Source organism: Neodiprion lecontei, chromosome 7, assembly GCF_021901455.1.
Source record: "Neodiprion lecontei isolate iyNeoLeco1 chromosome 7, iyNeoLeco1.1, whole genome shotgun sequence".
Lineage (NCBI taxonomy): Eukaryota > Metazoa > Arthropoda > Insecta > Hymenoptera > Diprionidae > Neodiprion > Neodiprion lecontei.
Window position 1 is genome coordinate 2936119 of NC_060266.1, and position 25691 is coordinate 2961809.

General features: G+C 39.6%; 3 protein-coding genes across 6 annotated transcripts in view; 1 reads left to right on the top strand and 2 right to left on the bottom strand.

Moving 5' to 3' along the window:
* Window positions 1-25175, top strand: part of LOC107226720 (golgin subfamily A member 4-like) — a 43551-nt gene extending 18376 nt beyond the window's left edge. The window contains exons 3-13 of the mRNA XM_046745934.1: window positions 10411-11144; window positions 11221-11450; window positions 11641-11816; window positions 11883-11975; window positions 15403-15831; window positions 16202-18890; window positions 18990-19085; window positions 19627-19818; window positions 20104-20383; window positions 21533-21689; window positions 23917-25175. Of these exons, the coding sequence (XP_046601890.1) occupies window positions 16350-18890; window positions 18990-19085; window positions 19627-19818; window positions 20104-20383; window positions 21533-21582 (3159 nt within the window). The 5' untranslated portion in view covers window positions 10411-11144; window positions 11221-11450; window positions 11641-11816; ... (1 more) ...; window positions 15403-15831; window positions 16202-16349 and the 3' untranslated portion in view covers window positions 21583-21689; window positions 23917-25175. The remainder of the gene's footprint in view (window positions 1-10410; window positions 11145-11220; window positions 11451-11640; window positions 11817-11882; window positions 11976-15402; window positions 15832-16201; window positions 18891-18989; window positions 19086-19626; window positions 19819-20103; window positions 20384-21532; window positions 21690-23916) is intronic.
* LOC107226721 lies at window positions 746-6052 on the bottom strand. 4 transcript variants are annotated; one of them, XR_006905486.1, is made up of 6 exons: window positions 5864-6052; window positions 4965-5160; window positions 4661-4819; window positions 4181-4339; window positions 2311-3930; window positions 746-1521 (listed from the first exon to the last, which is right to left on the bottom strand). XR_006905486.1 is itself a non-coding variant. In XM_015667625.2 (5 exons), exons 2-5 carry the CDS (start codon window positions 5013-5015, stop codon window positions 3748-3750), a joined length of 552 nt encoding a protein of 183 aa, XP_015523111.1. In that variant the 5' UTR covers window positions 5016-5024; window positions 5864-6052; the 3' UTR covers window positions 746-3747. The 4 variants fall into 4 exon arrangements, 3 of the variants coding, with proteins under 3 accessions (XP_015523111.1, XP_046601893.1, XP_046601894.1); XM_015667625.2 differs by having other exon boundaries at window positions 746-3930; window positions 4965-5024; XM_046745937.1 differs by having other exon boundaries at window positions 746-3930.
* LOC107226719 (flagellar attachment zone protein 1-like) lies at window positions 10241-15279 on the bottom strand. The gene is made up of 8 exons (XM_046745350.1): window positions 15248-15279; window positions 14453-15035; window positions 12011-14375; window positions 11868-11930; window positions 11610-11792; window positions 11173-11339; window positions 11049-11108; window positions 10241-10981 (listed from the first exon to the last, which is right to left on the bottom strand). The coding sequence occupies exons 1-8, from the start codon at window positions 15277-15279 to the stop codon at window positions 10241-10243; spliced, it is 4194 nt and encodes a 1397-aa protein (XP_046601306.1).
* Window positions 25176-25691: the final 516 nt, after the last annotated feature.

Here is a 25691-nt window from a genome sequence, read left to right on the forward strand (position 1 = left end):
TTTTTCTTCCTCCTCCTTCTTTTTCTCGTTCTTTTCATCATTCTTCAGCGATCCTCGCCTCTCTTAAGAGACCCTTTTTCCAACCTCCCTCCTAAAATTCACCCTGATGTCGGTGCGTACTTAGGACAGTATAAGCTTATACGGAACTTATATACCCGTATTCCGTCTACAGCTCGGCGATGTTTTATTAATACAAAAACAAATTGACGCAAGTGAGAGATCCCAGGTCCTATTTTATATACAATCGAGGGAATATCCTACCGCGGATGTTGAAGTCTGAGTGTGTGTGTGTGTGTGTTTTTTTTTCTCTTTTTACTCTATTTCTTTCTCTCTTCATTCTTTTTGCCCACTTTATTTTACATTTTCTCTCTGTCTTCTTATACCTACGAGGATAATAATAATATTATGAAACGCAGCATCTCGGGACGATGATGCTTTTTTATCGTCGACTCAAATTTTGTATCAAGATATACTTTATTGCGATATTTGAAAATCAGTACCTTCCGTTTTTTCACCACCGACGTGATATTTTGTATCGTTATTTTTTACCTTACGTAGCGTTGAAAGAATTAATTCTGTTGCTCTTCGTAGTTTTTTTTTAACAATCTTTAATCGTTCACAGTTCGCGAAGCGATTTTTTTATTCACGTCATTGACTCTCTAAATTTTTAACAAGATTATTAAATTTTTTTTCTTCCTTTATTCCGTTTAGCGATTTGGAAAAAGTTTCTGTTCAGCTTCAAATGTTTTTCTGCGATCGATTTATCGTTACTTTTTAATACTCAACTTGACGCCGTTGTTTAAAGAATTGATTGTTCTGTTCCAATTTTTTTTTTTTTTTTCTTTTTCTTCCAGAGTCGAACACGTTTTTGAAAACATCGCAATCGTAAAAATTGTGTGATTGAGGAGTATTTGGAAGAAAATCTTGAATTTTTTACCAAAAGAAAGGCAACTTGTTCGTTAATAAATAATGTTTAAATTAGCTTATCAAAAATCCCTTACGAATTTCTGTAGCTGCTATTACGTGGATTGAGTGATTTTTCATTTTTTTGTTTCGTTTCCAAATTCAAATTTTCACCAGTTACAGTTGCTCCAGTGTCGTCATTTTTTAATATTTGCTGAAGACAAAATTTTTTTGTATCGTACTTAACTATATTCATAATGAATTTCTCAAATATTGTTATCTTATTACCTTTTCTTCGGTTATATATATTAAAAAAAAATGTTTACAATGGTGCATTTCTTAGGTTTCCAGAGTAGTGTTACCCCTTAAATACCTTTTCAACCCTCTTCCCGGCTTACTTTTGATATATTTAAGAGGGGACGGAGGCTTAATTGTACTCTCTGCATTATATATATATAATATAATAATAATATATATAAATATATATAATATAATAATATATATAATATATACATACGTTGCGAAACGAGAAGAGCGAGAATCGTGCGACGGATTTTCATTATTCGTTGAAGATTTCTCTTTATCTCTTGTCTCTTCACTTCGTTCGTTATATTCCACCTGCCAATGTACATATTATATCTATATATAAATTCATTCCACTTTCATCTTTCTCCCAGATCCCTCTCCGTCATTTTCACTTCTCTTATACATATTTATCTCACCCCTGACTTAACGAACCAGCTTCTTGATAGCAATAAAAGTCGCATATTTCTTTTTTTCACTCTTATTTATCTTATTTCACAATACTCAATTTCTAATCATTATTGTTCCGTTCGTTTTTAATCTTGTTCACCATAAAACAGTTACGTTGAAAAAAAAAAAAAGTTCAAGACCTTCCGTCCAACTCAATTTATCCAATTTTTTTCTTCGTGTTTAAAACAATTTTCGAACCTCAGTTTTCGTTCGTAAATTCGTTCATCAATCCGTTTTTGTTCCTCTAATTCTTCTCTTTATACGTACGAATTAGCAATCAAAGCTCGAAATTCGATCTCGCCAATCTGGGGTAGGAATTTTCGCAACCTTTTTCGCCTCGGAATTCCTTAATTTTTTTCTCCCCCCCTTCCCACATTTCTCTTCATCGCTTCTTTATTATATTTATCTCCAACTTAACGGTAAGAAACGTGCCGCAGCAATGATTATTATTGTTATCATTATTATTATTATCATTATTATTGTCATCAGTATTGTTATTATTGTTGTTATACCGGAAATTCTTGTTGATCGTTTTGTTCCATTCGGAAAATCAGAGTTCCGTTTCTCCCTCCCCCCCCCCCCCCACCTCTCTTTTTCTTTCTCGTTTATTCCTCCTATTCTATTATCAACGTTCCAGTTTTTTTTCCTCCTCACCCTTCATCCAATATCCACCATTCTCCTTTTCAATGGCCAAACGGTGTACAACCTGCAGGCGATCCTCTTGTTCCTCGGCTACCAAAAAGTCCCCCTCGAGATTTCGTGGCTCGTATTTTCGAATAATTTTACGTTACGGTGCCTACAGCATACTTGCGCACATTTACACGTTTCCCATGCGCATGTGTAAGCACTATATACCAATCCCATGTAAGCCTCTCGTGTGGGAGAAACTGGGGACAGAAATCCCTGAACAGTTTCTGCTCTTCTCCTTCTCTCTCTCTCTCTCTCTCTCTCTCTCTCTCTCTCTCTCTCTCTCTCTCTCTCTCTCTCTCTCTCTCTCTCTCTCTCTCTCTCTCTCTCCCCTCTCTTTCTCTCACTCGTTGCCTCTCTCCTCTTCCGTTTTGGAACGATCCGTGATAACTACCGCGCCAAATTCCACCGGGGAAACGGAACGGTTTGTTTGTTCGTTTGTTCGTTCGATGTGAAATAATGTGTGTGAGAGAAACGGAGAGACAGAGTGAGAGAGAGAGAGAGAGAGGAACGCCGATATTACAAATCGAGGAAGTTTTAACCATCCCTCCACCCCTCCAAATCCAACCCCCCAACTCCAAACCTTCGCCACTTTCTCTGTCATCCCTTTAATCGTATATTATAGTGGATATTTCGTTACAGGGGTTATGTATACCCAATGGCGAATAAGTCATGAGTTCTGCAATTACGCGTGTTATAAAAAAAAAATTTCGGCTCACCATTATTTCGTTCTCGCTTACAAGATATTTTACATCGTTTTTTTTTTTCACCTTCAATCTGCAATGATGTTCTTAGACTGTTCGATGCTCGATTAATTTTTATTTTCATATTATTTCTTACACGTATTTATATATTAACTACAGAATGACGAACGGATGAAAAAAATAAATAGAATGAAGCACAAATTATCATACAATTGATTAACGAGGTAAAAATAACAGCAAAATTGTATAAAAACGAAATCATTGCAAAATACAGAATTTCTGCTACAATTTTTTACACGATGCATGATAATATTTAAATTTGTCACATTGGGAGCGTAGTAAAATTTTCTTTCATTACCGTACGTATCATCGATTGGTTAACCCGTTCGGTTTTTTGCGCACTATGGTTTACAATATTGATTTTTCGTTCTTCACGATTTTCTCGACATGCACTAATTGTCGAGTGTATAAAAAGGGGGGGGGGTGAAATTTTCTGTCAAATCTATAGCCGCTATACATTTTGTAGAATTATTCTCTCATTGCGATAAAAAGGGAAATTATGAAAATAAAAAATACTCGATTTCTCAAACATGTCCAAAACATCTCAAAATCATCCAAAAAGTGTCTCTTTACTCAAATAAAAGCGTTTTGAGTCAATATTTTTATTTTTTCTTGTTAGAACGTGGCTTTGATCTCTGACCTAATTGTCGGCATCGTCATCAGTTTCCCATTCCGACGAAGCTACGTCAGTGTAAACCGCGAGAATCAATACACGCTTTTCGTTTATAGTAATGGCGAACATCGTCTTGTACTCCATTCCATCCACCGTCTTCGGCAATAATTTTCTTGACGGGTACCACGATTTTTCCATTGTAAAAATACCCTGCAGACAAAAATTTATTTAATTTTTAATATTTTTATTTTTTTTTTGACCGAATTATCGGTATTCGAATTGGTAATTTAATATGTGTTTTAATATCAGTGTTTCGATTCTGAATTGGATATGAATCTTGAATAATTTTTTCGAACTTGAATTTGAATTCGCATGCGAATTAGAGTATAAGGTTTTTATTTATTATAAATCTTATTACGTCTCTATAAAAATCTTAAAATAATAAATATCATATACTCACCTTTTTCGGGGGGCAATTATTCTCGGTTATACCAATGGTTTTAAAGAAATCCCCTAACATTACTTCCTCGTTGACAAAACTGCAGATATCTTCTTTAACGTAAATACCTGCGCTAGTTTTGTAATTTCCAGCTCTACGTAAGAACGCGTCAAATTCTCCCTGAGCCCGAAGGATGAAGAAGAAGATGAATTAAATCACACGATGTTTGAGTACAAAAAAATTGAGAAACGATGGAAAAACAATTATTATTTAATTTTTCTCGGATATTTTTTTTTTTTTATTCCGTTCGTGGCGTTTTGTTAAATGGATGAAAATAATCAGAAAATTATTAGTATTAGGATTGCGTAAACGAATAATCAAAACGTTACGCGTTAATGTTGTTTTTATTTTTATGACGAATTTAAGGAAGTTAAAAAGCTGTTAGCAATCTCAATTAATTGGACTAATCCTTTCAGTGAATCCAAAATAAATTTCACTCACATACGTATCCTCTGGAAAGTCCTTGATAACACTTAAATCCAGTTTCAGGGCGTTAAACGTATCGTTCAAAAGCTCCAGCTCACAAGAGCTTGCATCAACGTCGAACCATTCTTCGTCGATTGCCTCAATCTCGCAATCTTGAATGTGGTAGAATATCCCCTGTGCGTGTATCGCAGGAATGATTATGGCAGCGGAAAAAAACCAGCAACAATAATGATAATTAAACAAGTTAGTAAATAACTGTGATGAAAATTTTAGAGAAATCATGGGTCGACTGATTAATTAATTACTGCTGTCAACTTACCTGAGTTTCCCAGCTCAGGGTTGAAAGGATGATTAATCCAAACAGGATCATTCCTGCTCCCTGTATTTATTTTACGTTTGCTTTGAATTTAATTTATTTATTTTTTTTTAAATTTCTTTCGGGGGAAATTATTTCAGATCCGTTCGTCGTTGAAAAATTTTTGGTAAAATATATTTGCCTTTACGCTTCGATATTCCTGCAGTGAAATATTTTCTTAGCTCTTGGGGTCAATTTTCGTCATTGATCAGAGTTATCGAATTTCGATCTGTTTTTGGGTAATTTTTGAAGAATGAATTATCCTAAGCCTTGACTGTGAGATTGTTTCTAATGTTTTATCATTGCAGCAACAAATGAAATTGCACTTTTTGCATACCGTTTACTAACACAGTTTGTCTGCAATTTTACTGACGATTTCAAACCGCTTCTGTCTATCAATGTTTCATTGAATCTTGATGTTTTTGTTAATTTTCTCACAGCTTCAATTTTCCTTTGTCTCGAATATAAATGCATAATTGTTGTTACGTAATCGCAAGATTGCATTACCGCTCAATCACTGAATTGCGCGAGTAGCAAGATTCGAAACTAAAAAACTGAGAGCGTTTGAGGTCGGAAAATTGTTGAATTTTCAAATGTGGAAGTTTAAAGTCGGTACAAAATCAGTAGAAAGTAAATTAGAAGGTTATAAAAATCGCAAGCAAGCCAAAATAGTATAATCCTAAAAGCGCAAAATTATTACACAACAACTAAATTGTAAAATATCGGACGATAGAAGAATCAAAAAAAAAAAATGTAAAAACTTTAAATTCGCGCACAACCACAAAACTCTTTCAAATTTCACAACTAAAATAGACAAATTACGAGGAAATATATTTATTTCAAAATTTGCAAAATCTTTATACCTAAGCCGTGAAAATTGGCCCCTCAGGCATTAAAGCACAGAATAATCCTTACTCGTAGATACACAATAACGATAAAACGTATCTTAGACACCGTAATTATTTTCGCACTTGACTCAACAAATCGCGCTTCAATAAACCGTCGATCTCGTCGTGGGCGCAGATATTTCTTACAGTGAAAAAAGTGTAGGTTGAAGGCGTGCCGCGTAGGCGTCAGTTTTTATACACCGTGAGCATCATTATCGTGGATCTCTTCCGGAAAATCCTCAATCATTTCACGACACGCGAATAAAAAAAATACAGACAAACGCATACGGATAATATCGCAGGAAATAATTCCTTTCGGTTTCGTCGCAACGCCTTCGACGTGTATGTGATCCATTACGTTATTTTCCATTTACGTTTGTCACGAATAATAATCTTGCACCGCAAATCCCCCTCCTTTACTTCCTTCGCGTATATCATGTATACGCATATGAAGCGTGTGTTTCATGGAAAAAGGGAGAAAAATTACCACCTCTCGTTTCCGGATCAGTTTTAAATCAGATTCTCCATCTCGTTACACACACGCTCGTTTTCTATATCGTGGGAACGACGAAATTATGCAACGAAAATGCTGATCACGTGTCACGATTGCGACCCAGGCTTTGATTCATTCTTATTTTTCCTTTTTTTTTTTTTTTTCTTTTGCTTCTTTTGTTCCTCGTTATTTTTTCTTTCCGCATCAGCAGTGTAATTTTTAGTTTTAAGTTGATGGAAAAGTATTTACAACACTTCGAATCATACCGTATTCATATTTTTGATTGACACTTTACAAATTTTCGTATCGCTTAAATTGGAATACCTATTTTTAATTTATTTTTTCGTTTTGTAAGCTTTAAACTGTATTTTTCAATTTTCAGCCTCTTATCTTTTTCTCCTGCAAAAATGATAAAAAACGAAAAACAATGATTTTCAAGATCAATCCAATCAGTGTGAAAAAATGTATTTCAGGCATTATTTTACTTTTAATATTATTTTTGCCCAATATAAACCGCAAAAATTGATCATAAACTCGATGAAAAATATAAATTTAACTTTTTTTTCTTCCCCGGGTCCCGATTTTTCGCTGTTGCGAGAGTTAGTTTATCACTGCAGGACATTGCAAATCGTATTTCAACGGATTACCAATCGCGACACGTCGCTGGAACGGAGGCGGATATCGGGCAGAAATTATGAATCCAAATGAACACATTTCATCGTTGCGCAGGCTGCAGCTGGATGCACGCGTCGAACATATTTAACTTTTACGACCTGCCGCCGCTGCTTTTCCTCGTTCAGGTAAAACTAATATACACACACGTGTGTGCGCACACATCCGACCACGCTTATAATGCGAGGGTGAATCTAGTCGGGTTTTTGGGGCTTGATATAATTAATCTTGTGACGTCGCGACGCGCCGCGTCATTTCAAATTAAAACGATTAAATCACAGCGTTAAATATAATGTGTATTATATATGTATACAAACACGTACGTGAGTGTCAAAATAGCGTAGATGAAATATTTATGTCGTACATAATTGAGGGCGTGGTTCAATTTTCACGTCTTAGGTATACAGATTTTGCAAATTTTTAAATAAATATACATATTTCCTCGTAATTTGTCTATTTCAGTTGTAAAATTTGAGACAGTCCTTTGATTGTGTGCGATTTTCAAGTTTTTACATTTTTTTTTTTTATTCTTCGATGATCCGCTGTATTGCAATTTAGTTGTTCTGTAATCTTGCGCCTTTAGGATTATGCAATTTTGACTAGCTCGCGATTTTTCTAACCTTCCAATTTACGTTTTACTTATCATGCAATTTTTAATTTGGCATATTTTGGTTATTCTGCAGTCTTTACACTCCCACACTTGAAAATTTAACAATTTTCCGACCTCAAACGAGCGCGGTTTTTTAGTTTCGAATCTTGCTACTCGCGCAATTCCGTGATTGAGCGGTAATGCAATCTCGTGATTATGTAATTACAATTATGCATTCATATTCGAGACAAAGGAAAATTGAAGCTGTCAGAAAAATGACAAAAACATTAAAATTCAATGAAACATTGATAGGAAGAAGCGATTTGAATATGGTCAGTAAATTTTCAACCAAACTGTGTTAACAAACAGTATACAAAAAACACAATTTCATTTGTTGCTGCAACGAGAAAATATTAGAAACAATCTCACAGTCAAGGCTTAGGATAATACATTCTTCAACAATTACCAAAAAATAGATAAGTTGAGAAAATATTTTACTACAGGAATATCGAAGCGTGAAGCGCTAATATGTTTTACCAAAAATTTTCCAACTAAAAACGGATCGGAAATAATTTCCCTCGAAAGAAATCAGTAAAAATAAATAAATTAAAAGCAAACGCAAAATAAATACAGGGAGCTGGAATGATCCTGTTTGGATTAATTATGCTTTCAACCCTGAACTAGGAAACTCTGGTAAGCCGATGGGAAAGAAGAAAAATAATACAAACAATACCCACATGAGATTTTTGATATTTTAATAACGGAGAAAAATATTTGCACTCGAAGATTGTCTTTTTCTGAATACACATTACACAACGCATTGAATTTTCAGTATTGATTGATATCAAATTTAGTACTCTCAAAATTTCATCTCATTTTGTTTTACCGCATTTTCATTCCCTCTAAGTGAAAATTAACATTACTTAAATAAAGTGAAAAATAGCAATTATAATTTGAGTGAAAGTAAAGTGACAGAATCGCTTCCTCTATCCTCTTCGAGAAACTCATAAACTTATCTGCAATGTAAAGCTTTGCAAGTGAGTATAACGATGCAGCTGGACTCCGAGTACGTAAAAGGAAAGAATAGTTAGCTGTAGTTGAGAATATTGGAACGTGGTGTATAATTATACTATAGAATTTACTTGAGAAAGAATACTTTTCTGCATCACAATCCATTTTAACGAGGTACAAGCTCCTTCTAAAGAACGGCTACTTTCTTAACCAAACTTATTGCACAATATCTCAGGTACATCGATCAAAAAGCTTAATTGCATTCCTAACGGTGGATGAATTTCATCTGACTTAAAATCCTCTTTTTCTTCACAGAACTCAGATCATCGTGTGACAATGCAACGATCATTGGTTCGAAAATTGAATAAACGGAAGCAAATAAAAAAAAAAAAAGTGCAAGTAAAAAAAGAACGAAAAGAGTATGCAATTTCAATTAATCATTCGTTAAATCGGTTCTTAAATTAATCGCTTATATTTAGCTCATAGAATTGATCGAATAACGTGAAAATCGAGCAACGAAAAATTCACCGATTACTCTGTTAAACCTGGCTCGGTGACTTTTCGCAAATTTCTCGTATACAATGTATGGATATTAGGTGGTCAGAGATAATATCACCTATCCAGATACATGTGACATTTACGGTTATAATTGGTGAGCGATCAATTTGTTTGGACAATATATGCATATCCGTACGCACGAACGTGTAGAACGATATTTGAAAATACGTAGAAGCACAGGGACAATACTGACCAGCACGAAGAGCATTCGTTCGTCCATTTAATCGGTGGCAGAACATCGTTCCGGACGCTGCGGGGAGCTTTTACGAATTTAACCATGGAAAATTCAAATACCGCACGAAATCAACCGGATAACACGCATTGTGTTTACATATATACAATATATATATATATATATAAACACGCATATATATAGATATGTGTGTATGTAATCCATGTGTATACATTTAATACCATTCGCGGTGTGGACCAAAATGCTCGCTGGCGCATTTGCTGCATGTTCTGCAACGCCACCGGATTACCACCATAGTCTATTTTAAGCTTCCGATTTTAGTGTAAACCTGCCCCCTCATACCGATGTATGCATGCCTAGAAATCCAAATCCGACCGCCATTCGCATTCGTATTTTCTTCCTCTATGTCTGTCCTCGATTTTTCGTTTGTCACTCCCCGTTTTTTTTAAGCTGCATTTCGCTCGCGGGCGGTTCACGGTATAATAAAACAGCATTAAAAAAAAACAAAACGAAACCTGCAATCTTACTTTCGCTGTTGTTGCCCAGTTGTAGAATTTCACTGATAGCTTTATTTATTTTTACAACTGCAAACAAAGTAACTCAAAATTTCAACTAGATTACGAATTTTCTGTTTGAAAAACGACGTACCTGCGTGCATATTTGAGAAGCTTTTAAAAAAAATTTTGGACACGATATAGAGGCGTAAATTAGTTATTAATTTACATTTTATTCAATTACTCGTTCAATACAATTTTTCAATTTTTTTGTCTTTGATTTTTGATGCTTCTATTTCTATTAATTTCTCAATTTATCCTACACGCTAAATCGGATTGAAAATTATCTATCATAAGTATTCGTGGCCCGTCGATTTTCCCCACAAAGAACCGCGACCTCCTGCATATTATCGTCATCATCCTGCTTCCTCTTCTTCGGGAAAAGAGTTTTCGGATTTAGGGTAGACGGACAGCAGAGTTTCTGACAGCACGGGACGTCTGCGTGTTTAACAGGAAGAGCGCAAGGTGCCGGAGCTTGGAGAGAGCTTTTTCTCTTCGACCTAACGCAGCCAGATTTCCACTTTCCATCATCTTTCTCTCCGATGGCAGAGAATCGCGGGTTCCATTTCGTCCCCGGATAATCGTCACGCTCCCCAGAGCTCCGACTCTCACCGCAAAGGACGGCGACTCCTTCGGGAACCCCGAAAGGATCGAGCTCACCACCGATCTTCATCTTCATCGTCAGGTTGTTCCTTTTCTGGGCATTCATCTCCTCCGATAGGCGTATCAGCTGGTCCTGCTCTCGCCACATGGCCTTCCGCATCTCTTGAACCTTGGCTGCTGCCTCGTTCTGCTTCTCGTTAATCTGCATTTGAAGCGCTGCTATCCTCTTATTCAGAGCTTCGTAGTCCCCGCCGATCATCTCATCGTCCGCGTCCTGCAGACCTGAACAGGGCTTGCAGACTCCGTCGGGTGAAGTAGAGTCGTCAACGTAGTCCTCCGGGTTTATGTCCTGCTTAACCATGCTCGACGTCACGAGGCAGATCCTGTCGTGGAGCTCGGCGAGCTCGGTCAATGTCAGCGTCTGGAAATATCAACTCGGAAATTTGGCAGAGGATTATGAGGAAGATGCACAAGAAGATGTTTCTCACCTTCAGCCACGATTCGGCGTCGAAAGCGTCCCCGAAGCCTACGGGCTCCTCCGCTACCTCCTGAGGATAAAGTGAAACGGATGAAAATGGTGATTGGTGAGTTTTTGAACTCGGTAATACTCACTTCGAGTTTGTCTCTGAGCGCAGCGTTCTCATTTCTCAACTTTTCTAGCTCTTCGAGGATCTTCAGAAGCCGCTGAACGTCCGCCTCAGCGTTGAATATACTCTCTGAGAGATACTGCGACTCCTTAAGCAACTCCATTATGTCTTCCGCAAATTTGTTCCTCATCACTGATGACATACGGTGAGTTTGTGAGTCAGCCATCTCCGGAGGTGATTCTCTCTCTCCCAGCACGTACTTCACGAAGTTTCGTATCCGCTGAACAGCTGATTAGTTAACACGTGAGTAAAATGAACATGGCTTTTCAACCGTTGTGAATGAAACTTTGTCACTCCAGTCGATCACTCGGCTCCAAATTTTTCTCTGGTCAGTTTCAACCCAGACAATTTCGTTCTACATGAATTTTCACTTCTTATTCTCAACAAAATCGTCATTCTTACCTCTGTCTTGATTGTTTATGTTCTTCCTGAGCTGTTCATTCGCGCTTACGTAATCACCGCAGCCCTCGCCTTGGGATCCTTGGTCTCTCTTTGCAACCGAAGCTCGCCGTTCAACTTTTGGAGTTTTTGAGGGCATTCGGGGCGGTTCCTTCTTCACTGCAGGCTTGGCAGCAGTGGGTGGGACTGAAACAGATTCGCGGTCTTAACGTGAGTACCAAAATAACGACCATCTGTATTATACTTTCTCTACATTGTTACCTTCCATTGGAATAGATCGACGAACTTTCTCAGGAAGAGGACCAGTAGTGGCAGCCACAGCAGCTGAAACATCGGAGGGTTTCGATCAGCGAACAATGAGATAAACGCGTGAGTATAATTTTGATTGGTAAATAGCTTGCAACCTTTTGGTTTGTCAACTGCTTTCTTAGAATTTTCCAACTCGGCGTTGGCCTTCGCAAGCTCGTTCTTTAGATTCTCATTATCGCTTTTTAGTTTGTCAACCTCAGACCTGAGCCTCGCATTCTCGTCCTTCATGGCGTCTAAATCCCCGCGTAGTTTGTTAAGCTCTGCTTTGAGCCCCTCAAGTTCTCCCTTCACCTTGTCGTTCTCAGCTCTCAGGGCGTCATTCTCGGATTTTAGTTTTTCCAGATCACTCTTGAGACGCGCAGCTTCCTCTTTTGCGGCCGCCAAATCATCCTTCAATTTCGAATTTTCGGCCTTCAACTTATCGTTCTCAGCTCGCAACGCGCTCAGTTCGGAATTCAATTTATCCAGATCTCCTTTGAGCTTCGAATTCTCCGCCCTTAGGGCGTCCAGGTCACCTTGTAGCTTCGCGTTTTCCGCTTTGAGTCGGTCAAGCTCCCCCTTCATCTTCTCATTCTCCGACTTCAACTTTTCGAGCTCACCATTCAGTCTCGCGTTCTCGGCTCTCACTTTGTCCAGCTCTGTTCTGAGCGCAGCTAGCTCGGCCTTGGTCGCTGCCAGTTCTTTCAAAGCCGCCTCTTTCGCCGCTTTCTCTGCTGCGAGCTCACTGTTGAGTTTGTCAATCTGACTTTTGAGCCCCTCGATCTCCTGACGAAGCTTCGCCTTTTCGTCCTCACATGCCTTGACCTTGTCTTCAAGTGTTTTCACCTTGTCTTCGAGCGTCTTCACCTTGTCTTCGAGCGCCTTGACCTTATCCTCGAGCGCCTTGACCTTTGCCTCAGCATCAATCAAATCTTTCTTCAGCTTCTCATTTTCCGCTTTTAACTTCGCGTTCTCTGATTTCGCTGCCTCAAGGTCAGCCTTGACCTTCTCCAGGTCGTTCTTCAGCCTCTCATTCTCTGTTTTAAGACCGTTGACTTCTGCTTTCAACTTCTCGTTCTCTGCCGCGAGGGCAGCACACTTTGATTTCAGCTGATTTAGCTCATTGGTCAAGTCTGCCATCCGCTTCGTCAGGTCATCCACTTCCCCTTTCAGTTTGTCCCGCTCGGCTTTGAGCTTGTCCATCTCTCCGAGTAACGCTTTGAGGTCCGACTTTAACGCTGCCAATTCCTTTAGCGCCGCTTCTTTCGCGGCTTTTTCATCTGCAAGCTGTTTTTCAAGATTTTCTATCTTGATCTTCAGATCGGCTAATTTATTAGCAAGATCTGAGTTCTCCGCTTCCAATGCCTTTATCTTCGCCTCGGCTTCGCGTAAACTGTTCTTGAGCTTCTCGTTCTCCGATTTCAAAGCGTCCAAATCATTCTTGAGCTTTTCCATCTCGCTTTTAGATGCGGCCAGATCGTTCTTCAGCTTATCAATTTCACCTTGCATTCCGTCGATCTTTTCTTTCAGCTTTTCCACTTCAGCCTGCAGCGTGTCTCTCTCTTTCTTGAGCTCGCTATTCTCTGCCTTCAACTTTTGTACTTCCTCATTTAATCGCACAATCTCACCTTTAAGCTTGGCATTCTCAGCTTTGCACCCCTCGACCTCGCTTCTGAGCTTGTCGATTTCCGCCTTAGCTGCAGCGAGCAGGTCCTTGAGCTCACTGTTTTCGGCTCTCGATTTATCCAACTCGCCCTTCACCTTGTCAAGCTCATTTTTCAGTCTTTCAATTTCGCCCTTTGCCGCGTTGAGTTCGTTGCTCATTCGCTCGTTGTCTCCTCTCAGTTTCTCGTTCTCAGCTCTACAGACCTCGAGTTCTTTCATGGCCGCTTCTTTTGCAGATCTCTCAGCAGCAAGCTCCTCTTTCAGCTTCTCCACCTGCTCCTTTGCCTTTGCTAGCTCTCTTGCTAATTCATCTTTTTCTGCCTTCAGATCGGCTATTTCTTTCTCAAGGTCGTTCATCTTCGTGTTAGCAGCGGCAAGATCGCCTCTGAGCTTCGCTAGCTCGTCTTCGAGCTCCTTAATTTTTTTCTCAAGTCCAGGAATTTTTTCGTTCTCCGCCGCGAGCTCAGCCACCTTTTTCTTAAGCTCAGCTATCTCCTTCTCAAGCTCAGCTATTCGATCCTTCAGCCGATCAATCTCGCGTTTCAGCGCCTCCTCCCGTTCGGCCGTTTCCTGTATCGTGCTCGCGACTTTGCCCAGAGCTCGAGCATGCTTGTCTCTTTCCTCCAGGATCTTAATTATCTGATCGTTCCTCTCCGAAACTACTCCCTGAACCTTACCGAGCTCTGACAACAGCTGTTCTCTCTCCAGTTCAAGGTTGTACAATTGTGGCTTGACCGATTCAATCTCACTCTGCAGCCTGTTCAATCCCAGCATATCGATCGCCGACGCTTGGAGCTCACGCAAGAGATCCGAAACCTATAAAAGTTCAAGGTTGGCTTTATACTAACCACTAGTCACCGTTAAACGCTAGTCAAAGCACAAATTCGTCTCACCTTCACGTCCCTCTTTTTGAGCTCATCCTTCATAGCTTTTACCTCGTCCATGACGGCTCTGTAGCTGACCATCATTTGATCTAGGTCAGTGCTGAGTCTCTTATTGTCCGATGTGACGTTGAACAGTTTGTTTTGGAGGTCATTGATGGCGGCATCCTTGTCCACGAGCTGCTTCCTCAGCTGAGCTATGAGTGCTTCGAGCTCCTTGATCCTGTTGAGTAGATCTGAAACGTCCATTTCCACCAGCGGTTTTTCTGGTGGTTTCACCTCCGGGAGGGTTGTTTCGACAGCGACATCAGTCGCCGTTCTTCGCCGCTCTTCACAGGCGTCCAGCAGGTCCTTTAGACGCTTGATCTCCGCACGAAGTCTCTCGATCTCCGCCTTTAGGTCATCAACGTTATCCGTCAGCTCGACCAACGTTTCTATCGAACGCTGAACCACTTTCGAAACCCGTTGGTCTGCCTCCTGTCCGCCTTCAGTTAGCTCGCGAAGCTTTGCTCGCAGACGATTCAATGCTGCACAAGATGACTCGGCCTCCGCCTCCTGGAGCCGGATCTTCAGCCCGGAAATTAACTCTCTCAATCTATAGAAGAAGAAAGACGTCGTACCTTTCAGCTTGAAAATTTTCTTACTGATTCGTGATTCTGATTTTTGGACAAGTAATTGGATACCCAAGATCTTAGTTTATTTCTAAAATCACTTATCGTTTCCGAGCTTTCCTGACTTGTAGCTCGAAATTACGAAGCTTAATCTAATCCAAAAACTTTTCATTAAAATGCCTCGCATGTAACCTACCTTCGTTTTTCACCAGCATGAGCCTCCTTCATGTTCCTCATCTTTTCGCGAAGTTTGCTGACCAGTTCGCACGGTGACTCGACATACTCGTACTCGGTTATGGTGTCCTCGAGTCCTTTAACCTTGTCCTGAAGTTCTTCGTTTTCGTTTTCCAGCCTGGCATTCTCCTCTCGAAGATGAGCAAGCAGTGGATCAGGCCTCACGATGTCGTCGTTAAGACCTGCAAGCGCGGGAATAAAATCCTGGCATTTTCTCTAGGAGTTATTCAAGACCTCGCCCGATTTATGAAATTAGAAACATCAGCCCACCGTGGGCCTGCAGCACCTGCTTCAAAGCCCTCGCCTCACTCTCAAGCTGCAGACGTTCCATCCTCCATTTCTTCATCTGGCATTTCATCGAGGTCAGTTTCCGCAGGGCGTAAGATAGGTCCGTTATTTCCGCATCCCTCCCGCCCTCTCCCAGCGGATTGTAGCTACACCCGCAGGATCCTTCGTTCGGAGGATCACCTCCCGTCATTTTCGGTGGGTCAGTGCATCCGCATTGACATGTGCGACCCGCCATCATCCCGTTTCTCGTGCTTACAGGTTAGTAGTTGGTATTTCTTTGGTTTTTAGCTTCGCATGGACAGTAGAGATGTTGGATAATTCTTGTTTTTGGTTTATCATATCATTTTCAGTATCGTTCCATTACCGACTTGTCAATTTATCATAATCATATTTTTATTATGTGCCAAATCCTAGATTTTTATCACTGTTGTTTTATAGGTTGAAGTCTTGTTGAATTTTTGTTACTCTTTTCTCACCTCGCATTATCCTTTGTTTCAATCCCTCGACCACAAAACCAACATGGCAAACTTGGACGTTTCATAACCGTAACCAAAAAAAAGATCAAAATTCTCCGTTCACCAAAAACCAGGATATTATTTGAACAGTGAATAATCATCAAAATTTTAAGCGAACAGCGTCTATGCTATAACAAACCCGTTAAATGGAACTATTGAGTGAAGCCCGACCGAAATCAAAGAAGAGGAAACATCTTGATCAGTACAAAGCGCGTCCCGTCGTCTAAAGTTGAAGCGAAAGAAAAATCTAGGATCCAAAGAATGTCCGGTGAGTGCGGACTGCACCCTGATTTAACGATGACGAGCAGTCAGGCGGTGGCAATAGCGGCATCGGCGACGCTGGGGCGGCTAAATTTGCTGATGCGGCAGGTGACCGATTGGCAGGACGAGCGTTTGGCGCTCGAGAGCAAAGTGATGCGGTTGAAATCGGCTCTGCAGAGCCTCGGCGGGAACGTCGACGAAACCCTGAAGCTGGACCCGGTGGTTGTTCGTCAGAGAGAAGAGATAGGAAGATTAAGATTGTCCGAGGATCGACTGGGGGAGGAGATCAGGCGACTGAGGGTAGCGCTCGTCGAAGCCGAGGAAGCCATCACCTGCTCGGGGGCGAAGCGGCTGAAGGACAAGATGGCGCGGGTGAGGGCAGCGGGGGCGGAGGAGAGGCGGAGGCTTAGCGAAGAAATCGAATACTTGAAGACACGCGTCAGGGAGGCGGAAGAGGACTCGTCCTGTTCGGCGTTGGGTCGGCTGCGTTCGAAGCTGAGGGAGATCTTGAATGGCGACAAGATCGTCGAACGGTTTATTTCCGACGTTGCTACCAGGGGCTGCGTCACTGTTGTCGACCTCCTGAGGGAGGCCACAAGGGTGAAGGAGACGCTCGACCAATCGATCGTCGAAAACATCTGGCTCCGCGCCGATAACCGAAGGCTGACTGCCGCCCTCGAATCGGCCACCGAGACCGGCTGCTCCGGCTACCTGGAGACCATAGAACGTCTCGGTTTTCGCGTCAAGGAACTCGAGCGGAGGAACAAAGAATTGGAGAACGATTCCCAGCTCGTTAAACGGCTCGGGGAACTCGAGGACGAGCTGAATATTAAACGGATCGAGCTCGACGATCGGGAGGCATCGATTAACGCTCTGAGAAACGAACTTCTTGGCGCTAAAACCGCGTACGAAATTAAGGCAGGGGAGTTGGCTGATATTGAATTCGACAAGGGGGAGCTGCAGAGGGTTAATGAGGAGCGTGAACAGCTCGAGCAACGAATTGGAGAACTCCAGGAACGCATCGAGGAGGCGGATTTCATCGCCAGAGGTGCGGAGGCCGTCAGAAATGAGCTGAATCGAGTCAAATCCGAGGTACTTAGCCTCGAAATTGAACGCGATGCGCTTATCGAAGATATTGAACAGATGCGAAACATCATTTCGGACCGGAACGAACAGATAGCAAGAATTTTGGAAGAAAACGAGCAGCGGGACAAAGCTAGAAAGTCTGAGATCGAAGGCGTCAGGACAAAGCTGAGAATCGCGTTGGCTGAAAAGAAAAATCTTGTTTCCGGCTGTGGAAACGTCGAAGATGAAAAGACAGGCAGAATCGGTGAAGCTAGCGGCGACTCTAAGCCTCTCGGAAAGAAAATAAGAGCACTTGAAGGGGAGCTGGTTAAACTGAAGGAGCTCTCGATGGACCCGTTGATAAAAAATCTGGGTTCGACAGTCAGGCTTGAGAGGGAGCTCGCGGTCGAAAGATCGACCAAGGAAAGTGTCATCAAAGAATCCGAGAGCTTGAGAGTGGAGAACGGTCGTCTAAGGTGTGAGAAAAATGAGCTCGAGGTAAAATTGGAGGAATTTCGAGCGCAAACTACCGAGTTCAGAAACGAACTTGTTCGGCTGGTGGAAAAGAATCAGCAGCTACTAATGGAGGTCGATGAGCTCAAGGGCATTGCGGAGAACGAAATGAGGCTGAAGAAAAAACTGGTAATACTGGAAGACGATAATGAACAGCTTAAAAAAGACATGCACGGACTGAAGTCGAACGATTCTGTTGAGATCAGAATTCAACAGCTCGATACTGAGTTGAGAAAACTGAAAACCGAACGTGAGGCGCTCAAAACTGAGTACAAAAAACTGGTATCAGCAAACGAGACGTTGAAGATTGAGCTCACAGATCGAAGAACGAGAAATGATGAGCTCGAGGAGCGGCTGAAGCTGAATTCCAGGGACTGTGACGCCCTTAGAGAAAAGTTAGCAGTGGTTGAAGAGGATCTTGATGAAGCTAAGGAAGAAATCGGCTCCTTGAGGACCAGCGCTGACCTCGTAAAGGGCGAATTCGACGATCTAAAGGCGCGAAATGAGGTGCTGGTAGCAGAGGTGAAAAAGCTGCATGCTGAGGCTGAAGAAGCGTCGAAGAAAGAGGAGGAATCCATTCGCACGAAGGAATGGGACAAGGGAACCGTGGTTATGGACTGCGGGGATTACGTGCGAGCTGACAGAGAGATGAAGTACTTTATCCACCTTCAAAGTTTGGCAGTAAAACGAGTCGCAGATTTCATCAGCTATGTAGAGGGCCAGACCAGTCTGAGGCCTGCAATGGCGACATTCTTAGAACCGACCTTCACCAACGTGATGATCCTCAATGTCGACGAAAATGTTAGGACAACCTTCAGGATGTCGCAGAAACTTTCGGAGACGATTTTCAATGCTGAGATCAGCGTCCAGCGCCTTGAAACTCTTCGAAATGAGGCCGATCACCTTAGGAAGGAACGCGACTGCCTAAATAACGGCATGGAAAAACTCAACAGCATGCTCAGCGTACGTTGAAACTTGCGGTTCAGCAGCAAATGCTTTCCAATATTTATTCACCGGTTACCCAAAAATCTAAGTTCACTCAGCATTGTTTTATCTTTGCAGAAACTGGGCCAAAACGTCTTGATGCAGTCTCCTGATCATCGTCATGTTGGGTTTTGGACAACTTCCGACACCGACATGGATCAGTGCTGGTCAAAAGTCAGTATCGCATTTACTTTCAAAGTTGAAACGATTCTTGTGAAATTTCGCTTTCAAATATTCAGATAAAAGTTTCTTTGACTTCAATAAAATTTCTCGAGATCCATCAAATTTTGTCATTGTTGTCAAAAAGTATTTGTTTTGAAGCACAACCTAATATGTTGAATATAAAAAATATTTTTTCAAATCAAATAAATTCATTTGAAAAAACCTTATTTATTTTGAACGAAAAAAGCTGTTTTCTATTGCACTGTGAGAAATGAAACGAAATTTTGTTTGCTTTGAACATATTATCGCTTTAAAATCAAAAAAGAGATTTGAAAAAAATATTTTGTTACAGTGAATAACTTTTTTTTTGAGTCAACGGATATTTAAGTCGATTGCAGTAGTTCATATAATTGAAAACTCAATTCATTGATTCGACATATTCAAATTCTCGATACAAATGATTCGTATTGAAATGAGAAAATTGTCTGACAGTTCATGAGTACGAAAAACGTATTGAAATTCAAAAAACTCTCATGAATTTTCTTCTTCCTAGTCACGCAATAACATCCCCCGCGTCGTGGTGAGCTCACAATCATGCCAAAATTCGGAGGACCAGGTTTACTATCCAACCTTCGAAACCGAGGTGCTTTCGGATTATACGGGCGAAAAATTTTGCACTATAAACAATCGAATATCGGACCTCCAGAGGGAGATTAAAGCGAAACAACAAGAAGCTGCAGAGAGGGTTTGTAGTTTTTGCCATTCTTTGAGACAGCATTGTTCCTTTGCTAGAAATAAATTTAAATACCCAAGTGGGGAACGTCTTATTTCTCTGTTATCTTCTCGTCTCTAAGAGGCACGTTGAAGGAGAAACAGATGACACGTTTGACCACATTTTTTTCGTCCTTTCTTATCTATTGCCGCTGTTCCTTTTACCCCACTTTTTGTCCCATCATCAATCAATTGATCAAAGTCTCCTCTCTCTATATATATATATTCTATACTCACAACGCGTTTGAACTTCTTTCAGCTTATCGAAATGCGAGAAACCATGCGGCAAGAACGAATGCGGCTAATGGAGATTGCGGACAGAGGTTCATCCAGCGGTGTTCACTCACCTGCTCCTTCCATCATTTTAGAAGAAATCTCGCATCAAAACGAATCGACTAACACACTCACTGGATTAAAACAACCCAGCGTGGTGCAACGAAATGCAAACGTGCTCTGTACTTCTGAAATGGCGGATGTGATTGGAAAAGCGGGAAACTCTCCACAGCCTTTCTCCTCGCGAATGGACAGTCCATTCATCAGTAAGTGAAAATCTATGTAAAAGGGAATTGAATTGAATTGAATTTCTTTTTTTCAACCCGCTCTACCGCTGTTTCTAAGTGATGAACGATAAATATTGAGTACAGTTCCTTTTTTTCCGTTTTGAATTGTTTTTTATACGTGATAAGAAGAACCGGGATTTCCAAAATTCAATTCACACAAAGTGATAGAAAAGAGAACGATACCCTTTTTCTAAATTATCGAATATTTCTCAAAGATGATTAAAATTTGAGTGACATGCAATTTGTTATATTGACCGTAAAGAGGATAATTAATTAACGCGTTCAATTAAGGCTTGTAATTATAAACACAACGACGGCGAAAAACTGAGAACCCCGTAAAATCGCGCGGATGTTGGTTTGCCGGTGCAATTATGTGCTTATACGTATTTCGCAGCAAAAAGTGGTCATTTCGGTTCGCATAGTTGATGGGCCGAAGACTGGCTCATCTATCATGTTCTACTTGACGTGAGTGAAGCAGCAGCGGGCTATTCAGCTTTTTATTTTTAAACAACGTCGGTACGCAACTTCGATCGATTTGCTCAATGCGGAGAACTAAACATTGGTTGAAAAGGCCTCAGAATTCAACGCCTCGGTGTTGCAAAAAGTAAAACTAATTGGCTAGTCTCTTGTTATTTTTACGAGTGTTAGAAGAAAAATCGTTTTACAGGTTAACGAAACCTTGTGGATGAGAATACAGCTCGAGAAATTAGTCTAACCTGAATATATTTTGAAATGAGATAGTATCTGAAATGTACAAAATAAAAATTCATACTTGTTCTCGAACTCGAGTAGAATTATTTTTTTTCTCACTACTCTATCTTTCTCTTTTTCTCACAAAAACTGAGTTTAAAGCCAATTTCTTTTTCAACCATATAAAAAAAGATCTGTAACATTTGTAAAACGTTAGAAATATTTTTTTTTTCTATTCCATTTCAAAGTCATCACTGCAGTTGTTCCCTGTTCATTTAAATCTTCGATTTCGATTCAGCTCTGAGTCGCGTTGCATGTAAGAAATATGATAACGATGTACGACATGCGGAATTTGATAGGATCTATCTTGCATTACGAGTTCAGCGCTGTAATGAAAGGAAATAAAACCGACATAGTCACTCCGTTTAATCGTTTCAGACCACATCGACCCTCTCGACCTGGTATCTAGGATCAGCGATAGCTGGTGAGGTATAACTATGGGTACCTTCAGGATGGCTCATTTCGAAAGGAAATTAATCTACCGTGAACTAGCAGAAAGGAGAACTCGCAGGAATTGCTGGAACAGCGTTTACAGGTGTGTGAAAAAATCTACTCCCAGGATTAATATCGTGATTAGGAAATAAGTGCGAATATTGCGTGGATGATATGTTGAATGCAAGTTCAAAGTGAACCTTGTAATTTCTGTAACTTGAAACGTATCGAAATTCTATTCTGATATTGATATTGATATTTATTAACCAGAAAATCTTACATTAGTAAAGTAAAATACTTAAACTCGAGTACTTTAATTTACTATATAACAATTTTTAAATATTTTCAATTATTAGGAGATATGTTGATTACTAATTCCTATGATCGATATTAGAAAAAAAAGAAAGAAAAACCGAAACAAGATCATGAACCAAAGCTTCAAGTATTTCAGTCAATCGCAGAAACAGAATTTCAAAATTTTTATTTCAACCCTAGTATCAATTGATAGTATTTTTAGGTTATCAGGTAGGCTATTAAAAACATTAACAGCTTTGATAAATCTATTTGCAGTACATATATATAGTCTTATTCATATTTGGCAACAATATGATTTTGTTTCTCGTCCTACTGTTATTACTTTTAACTTAATATGATCGTTAAAATGGAGAAAGAAGAAAAATATGCGGGTATTCTAGTTGAATTCGAGTTTCAAACGTGCTCTCATTATTTTCGTCTATCCTCTTTTCACGAAAATTAAACATACGTTGATTTTCGTCGATCACAACTTCGATTATTTATCCTAAAATTGAGATCCGAGATGCAGGCACGACTGTACTTTAATCAAATTAATTAGGAAAGTATAGAGAGACCAAAAACGTCTTGTAAACTGTTAGCATTTTATTAACAGGATCAAATTAATAAATGAGGCGAAGAACGATATCGGTTGATTTTTATAATGAAAAATTAAGCATTAATCTCCCGCTGCCCGTCGTTCTCCGGTTCATTCGATATCAATATACGGTGACAAAATTTTGTGTAAAAATTACGGTCGTCAACAATTTGTGTAACACTGAGCTCAAAGTCGGGTAATTTTCGCAGAGCGCGTCCGCCGCCTTATTATAACCTGTACCTGGACAAAAGTGTAACGAGTTTTCGTTTCGAAGCACGTCCAGACGCGTCGCAAAAGCCGGGGATAATTGTTGTGTATGGTACAGCAGGTACAAAAGAATGCTAAGTCGTAAAAAATTTCACCGAGCAGGTAGAGAAAAATATACGCGAACGAGACGGACGTAAAAACGTAGAAAGCTTGGTCAAAAAAAATTAAACAAAATAATGTAAAATTGCAAAGAGGTGAGCCGTCCGCCAGAAACGTGCCGTACCTACCACCGCTTGGATGAGAAAGGCGAGCTTTGTGTGTATTCCTCCAAACCCGCAACGTGCTCTCAACCCGCCGGCTCGTAACTGGACTTTAATTGTTCTAAATCGTCGCAATTAGAGAATGCTAGGGAAAACCCGAGGCCACCTACACAACCGAGAACTCACTGCAGCGGCCTCACTGTGCTCATCACTCGTCCCCCATAACATGCTCGTTAGGTTCTCGTGTGCGAAGGTGTGTCGAAAAACGATAAGAGCATGCGGCGGGTTTCGGTTTGTCTGTTTACTTTATTTCAGTTTGTTTTTTAACTCCCCGCTTCTCTCTGTTCAGAGTAAAAAAAAAAAGTTGTGATCACCCCGAAAATGAAAAGCTCAGTTTTTACTAGATCTCCACGTTTCAATGCCTCGAGAATAAACCCCAACCATTTTTCATTGGAGTGGAAGAAAAGTCTAAAAATATTCGAATTTTGGTAGAAATTAGTAGGAAGTTTTTTGGGTCACTGATAACGAATCCAAATTCAGAATTCCAAAATTTGTAATGCTGTACCCATTGTAATGGTTCAAAATAAAAAAGAAATGGTCATATTTCCATGTACCTGAGGGCTTTTTAATTGTTAATGGCGAATCTGAATTTGTAATTCGAAATTCGAATTGGACAATAATATTTTATTTTTTATGTGAACTTGGAACCTGCGTATGAAAATGAAAAATTAGAGAGCTGGCTTACTACCAGCCTAAGGCCGTTTGTTTACCTTAACAAAAGATAAATTTAAATGTGATAGACAAAATAATTACAAAAGATAATTCATTATAAGTATTTATCTTATAAATGATTTGAAAATCGGGTTTGATGTTATGGAAAAATTTTATCTCGGAGGTGTATTCCGATTTATTATCAATATGACAGCTTTGAATTGCATCGAATAATGAGAAAACAAAATTTGCATTATTTTCAGAAATGGATGTCGAAACGGTAACCATGAAACACAATCAACCCAGCAGCTGAGATTCGGCGACTAATTTGATGACAACATGAAGATCTGAATAAAACCAATCTTACATATTTATCTGATGAAGTTTTTTAGAACAATTTTTGTGTACGTGCTTATATATATATAGCAATATAAGTTATAGAATTTCTTAAGGACTGTTTATTTTCAAATAATAAATAAGACATTGAAACATATGTAAAACTATAAAAGATAGGTGTCTATTATATCGGGGAATACACATTAACTTCTATAGAAAAGCGACAGCGCGGCGGCAAGCCGCTGAAAACATATCAGATTTAATAATCGAATAATCACAAAATATTTAGGATATTTATCTTGAGGTGTTCTATAAGTTGGAAAACACTTTCAATTTTTTTTCGTATAATCTTACGATAACTTATAAGTTAATTCAGGCTCTATATTGATGTAATTATGCTAGAGAAAACTATATCTATAACTATATATATAACGCTAATATCAATTTAAAATTGGAAATAGAGTTGATGGCGAGCTTTTCTAGCCGCCATTTTAGTAGACCCCATTTTTTTCCGAGAACTGCAATATAAGACTAAATACTAGGATTAGTGCCTAGCTGCAAGAAATATCTTTCGGGTATTTCGAGAACGATTCTCCAACCTTCAGCTCGGCCACATAGCATTATCTTTCTAAATTATAATTTATTACAGATTTTGTTGCAAATAGTATAAACATACATGTTCTGTTCAGCGGAAGCACGTCCATGGGACTCTTGTGGACAGGGTTATCGTCCATGTGCTACTGCACGTTTCGAGAGTAATTCTCAAACCTTAATTGTTAATTCACTAATTGATAGTCCGAATAGTGTGTGCTTCCGCGGACTAAGTTCAGTTGTAATTTTGCATGTTAATGTAAAACCTTTATTAATCTAGAAAGAGAGATAAAAATTTACAAACGACAATCTAGATATAAAAATCGTTCAGCAAAGATGTTCTTGGTATCGATTAATTTTACCATTTTATATTAATACAATACACGTTTACTGAAGAGCGAAAACGATTAAATTTTACCACTTCTGCAGCTTCGCTGTATTTGAATATAAATTCTCTTGTCGACGCAACCTCTGTATGAATTCACACACCTTAGTAACTAAAATTTTTTTCGTTGAGTTAAATCACTTGATTGTTTTCATTCACTTCCATAACCAAATCACTTTCAGAATAAATGTTGTCTTTTACCACTTGAATAATTTTTTGACTAGTTATTTTGAGTCAACACCCATCCCATTTTCTTTATTATAAGTAAGCCTCATCGATTTGAAGAAATCTCACAAACCTGTACAGGACTACAGCAACACGATCCTACAAATGACCAGCTTATCAAGAGGTCAGTCATTCGAAGTTTTCAATTTTCATTTTTTGTCGTTACGTTGGGGCACCTTTGATTATTTATAATCATTGACTGGAACCCCTCAGCACACCAACATGGGGCTAACCCTTCCAACCTTGTAGCCCAAATTTTGGCGATTTTGGCAAGTGCTGATATGAATTACTCGATGCACTGATCCTAAATTAAGGGTTGGGCTCCATGAAGTTCCCGATGTTTTCGGAATTTGAAATTATGTTGAGAATTCGACATTACGTTTCCAAAGGTAATTTGTTTAAATAAATTATGAAAAACAATTGAAATTTGAAAAAAAAAACATAATCATTTCCATTAATTGTAATGGATAACAGAAAAATTACAATTGTTCCAAGTAATTG

Bases quoted from the DNA above. Each gene is read 5' to 3' on its own strand.
- LOC107226721 (XM_015667625.2), bottom strand. From the start codon at position 5,015: ATGATCCTGTTTGGATTAATCATCCTTTCAACCCTGAGCTGGGAAACT. The intron at 4,340-4,660 runs GTGAGTGAAATT...CTTCGGGCTCAG, and splicing joins ACTTTCCAGAGGATACGTAT to GGAGAATTTGACGCGTTCTT. The intron at 3,931-4,180 runs GTGAGTATATGA...TTTTGTCTGCAG, and splicing joins ATAATTGCCCCCCGAAAAAG to GGTATTTTTACAATGGAAAA.
- LOC107226719 (XM_046745350.1), bottom strand. From the start codon at position 15,279: ATGAAGGAGGCTCATGCTGGTGAAAAACGAAG. The intron at 14,376-14,452 runs GTGAGACGAATT...GAACTTTTATAG, and splicing joins TCAAAAAGAGGGACGTGAAG to GTTTCGGATCTCTTGCGTGA. The intron at 11,793-11,867 runs GTAACAATGTAG...AATCTGTTTCAG, and splicing joins TCGATCTATTCCAATGGAAG to TCCCACCCACTGCTGCCAAG.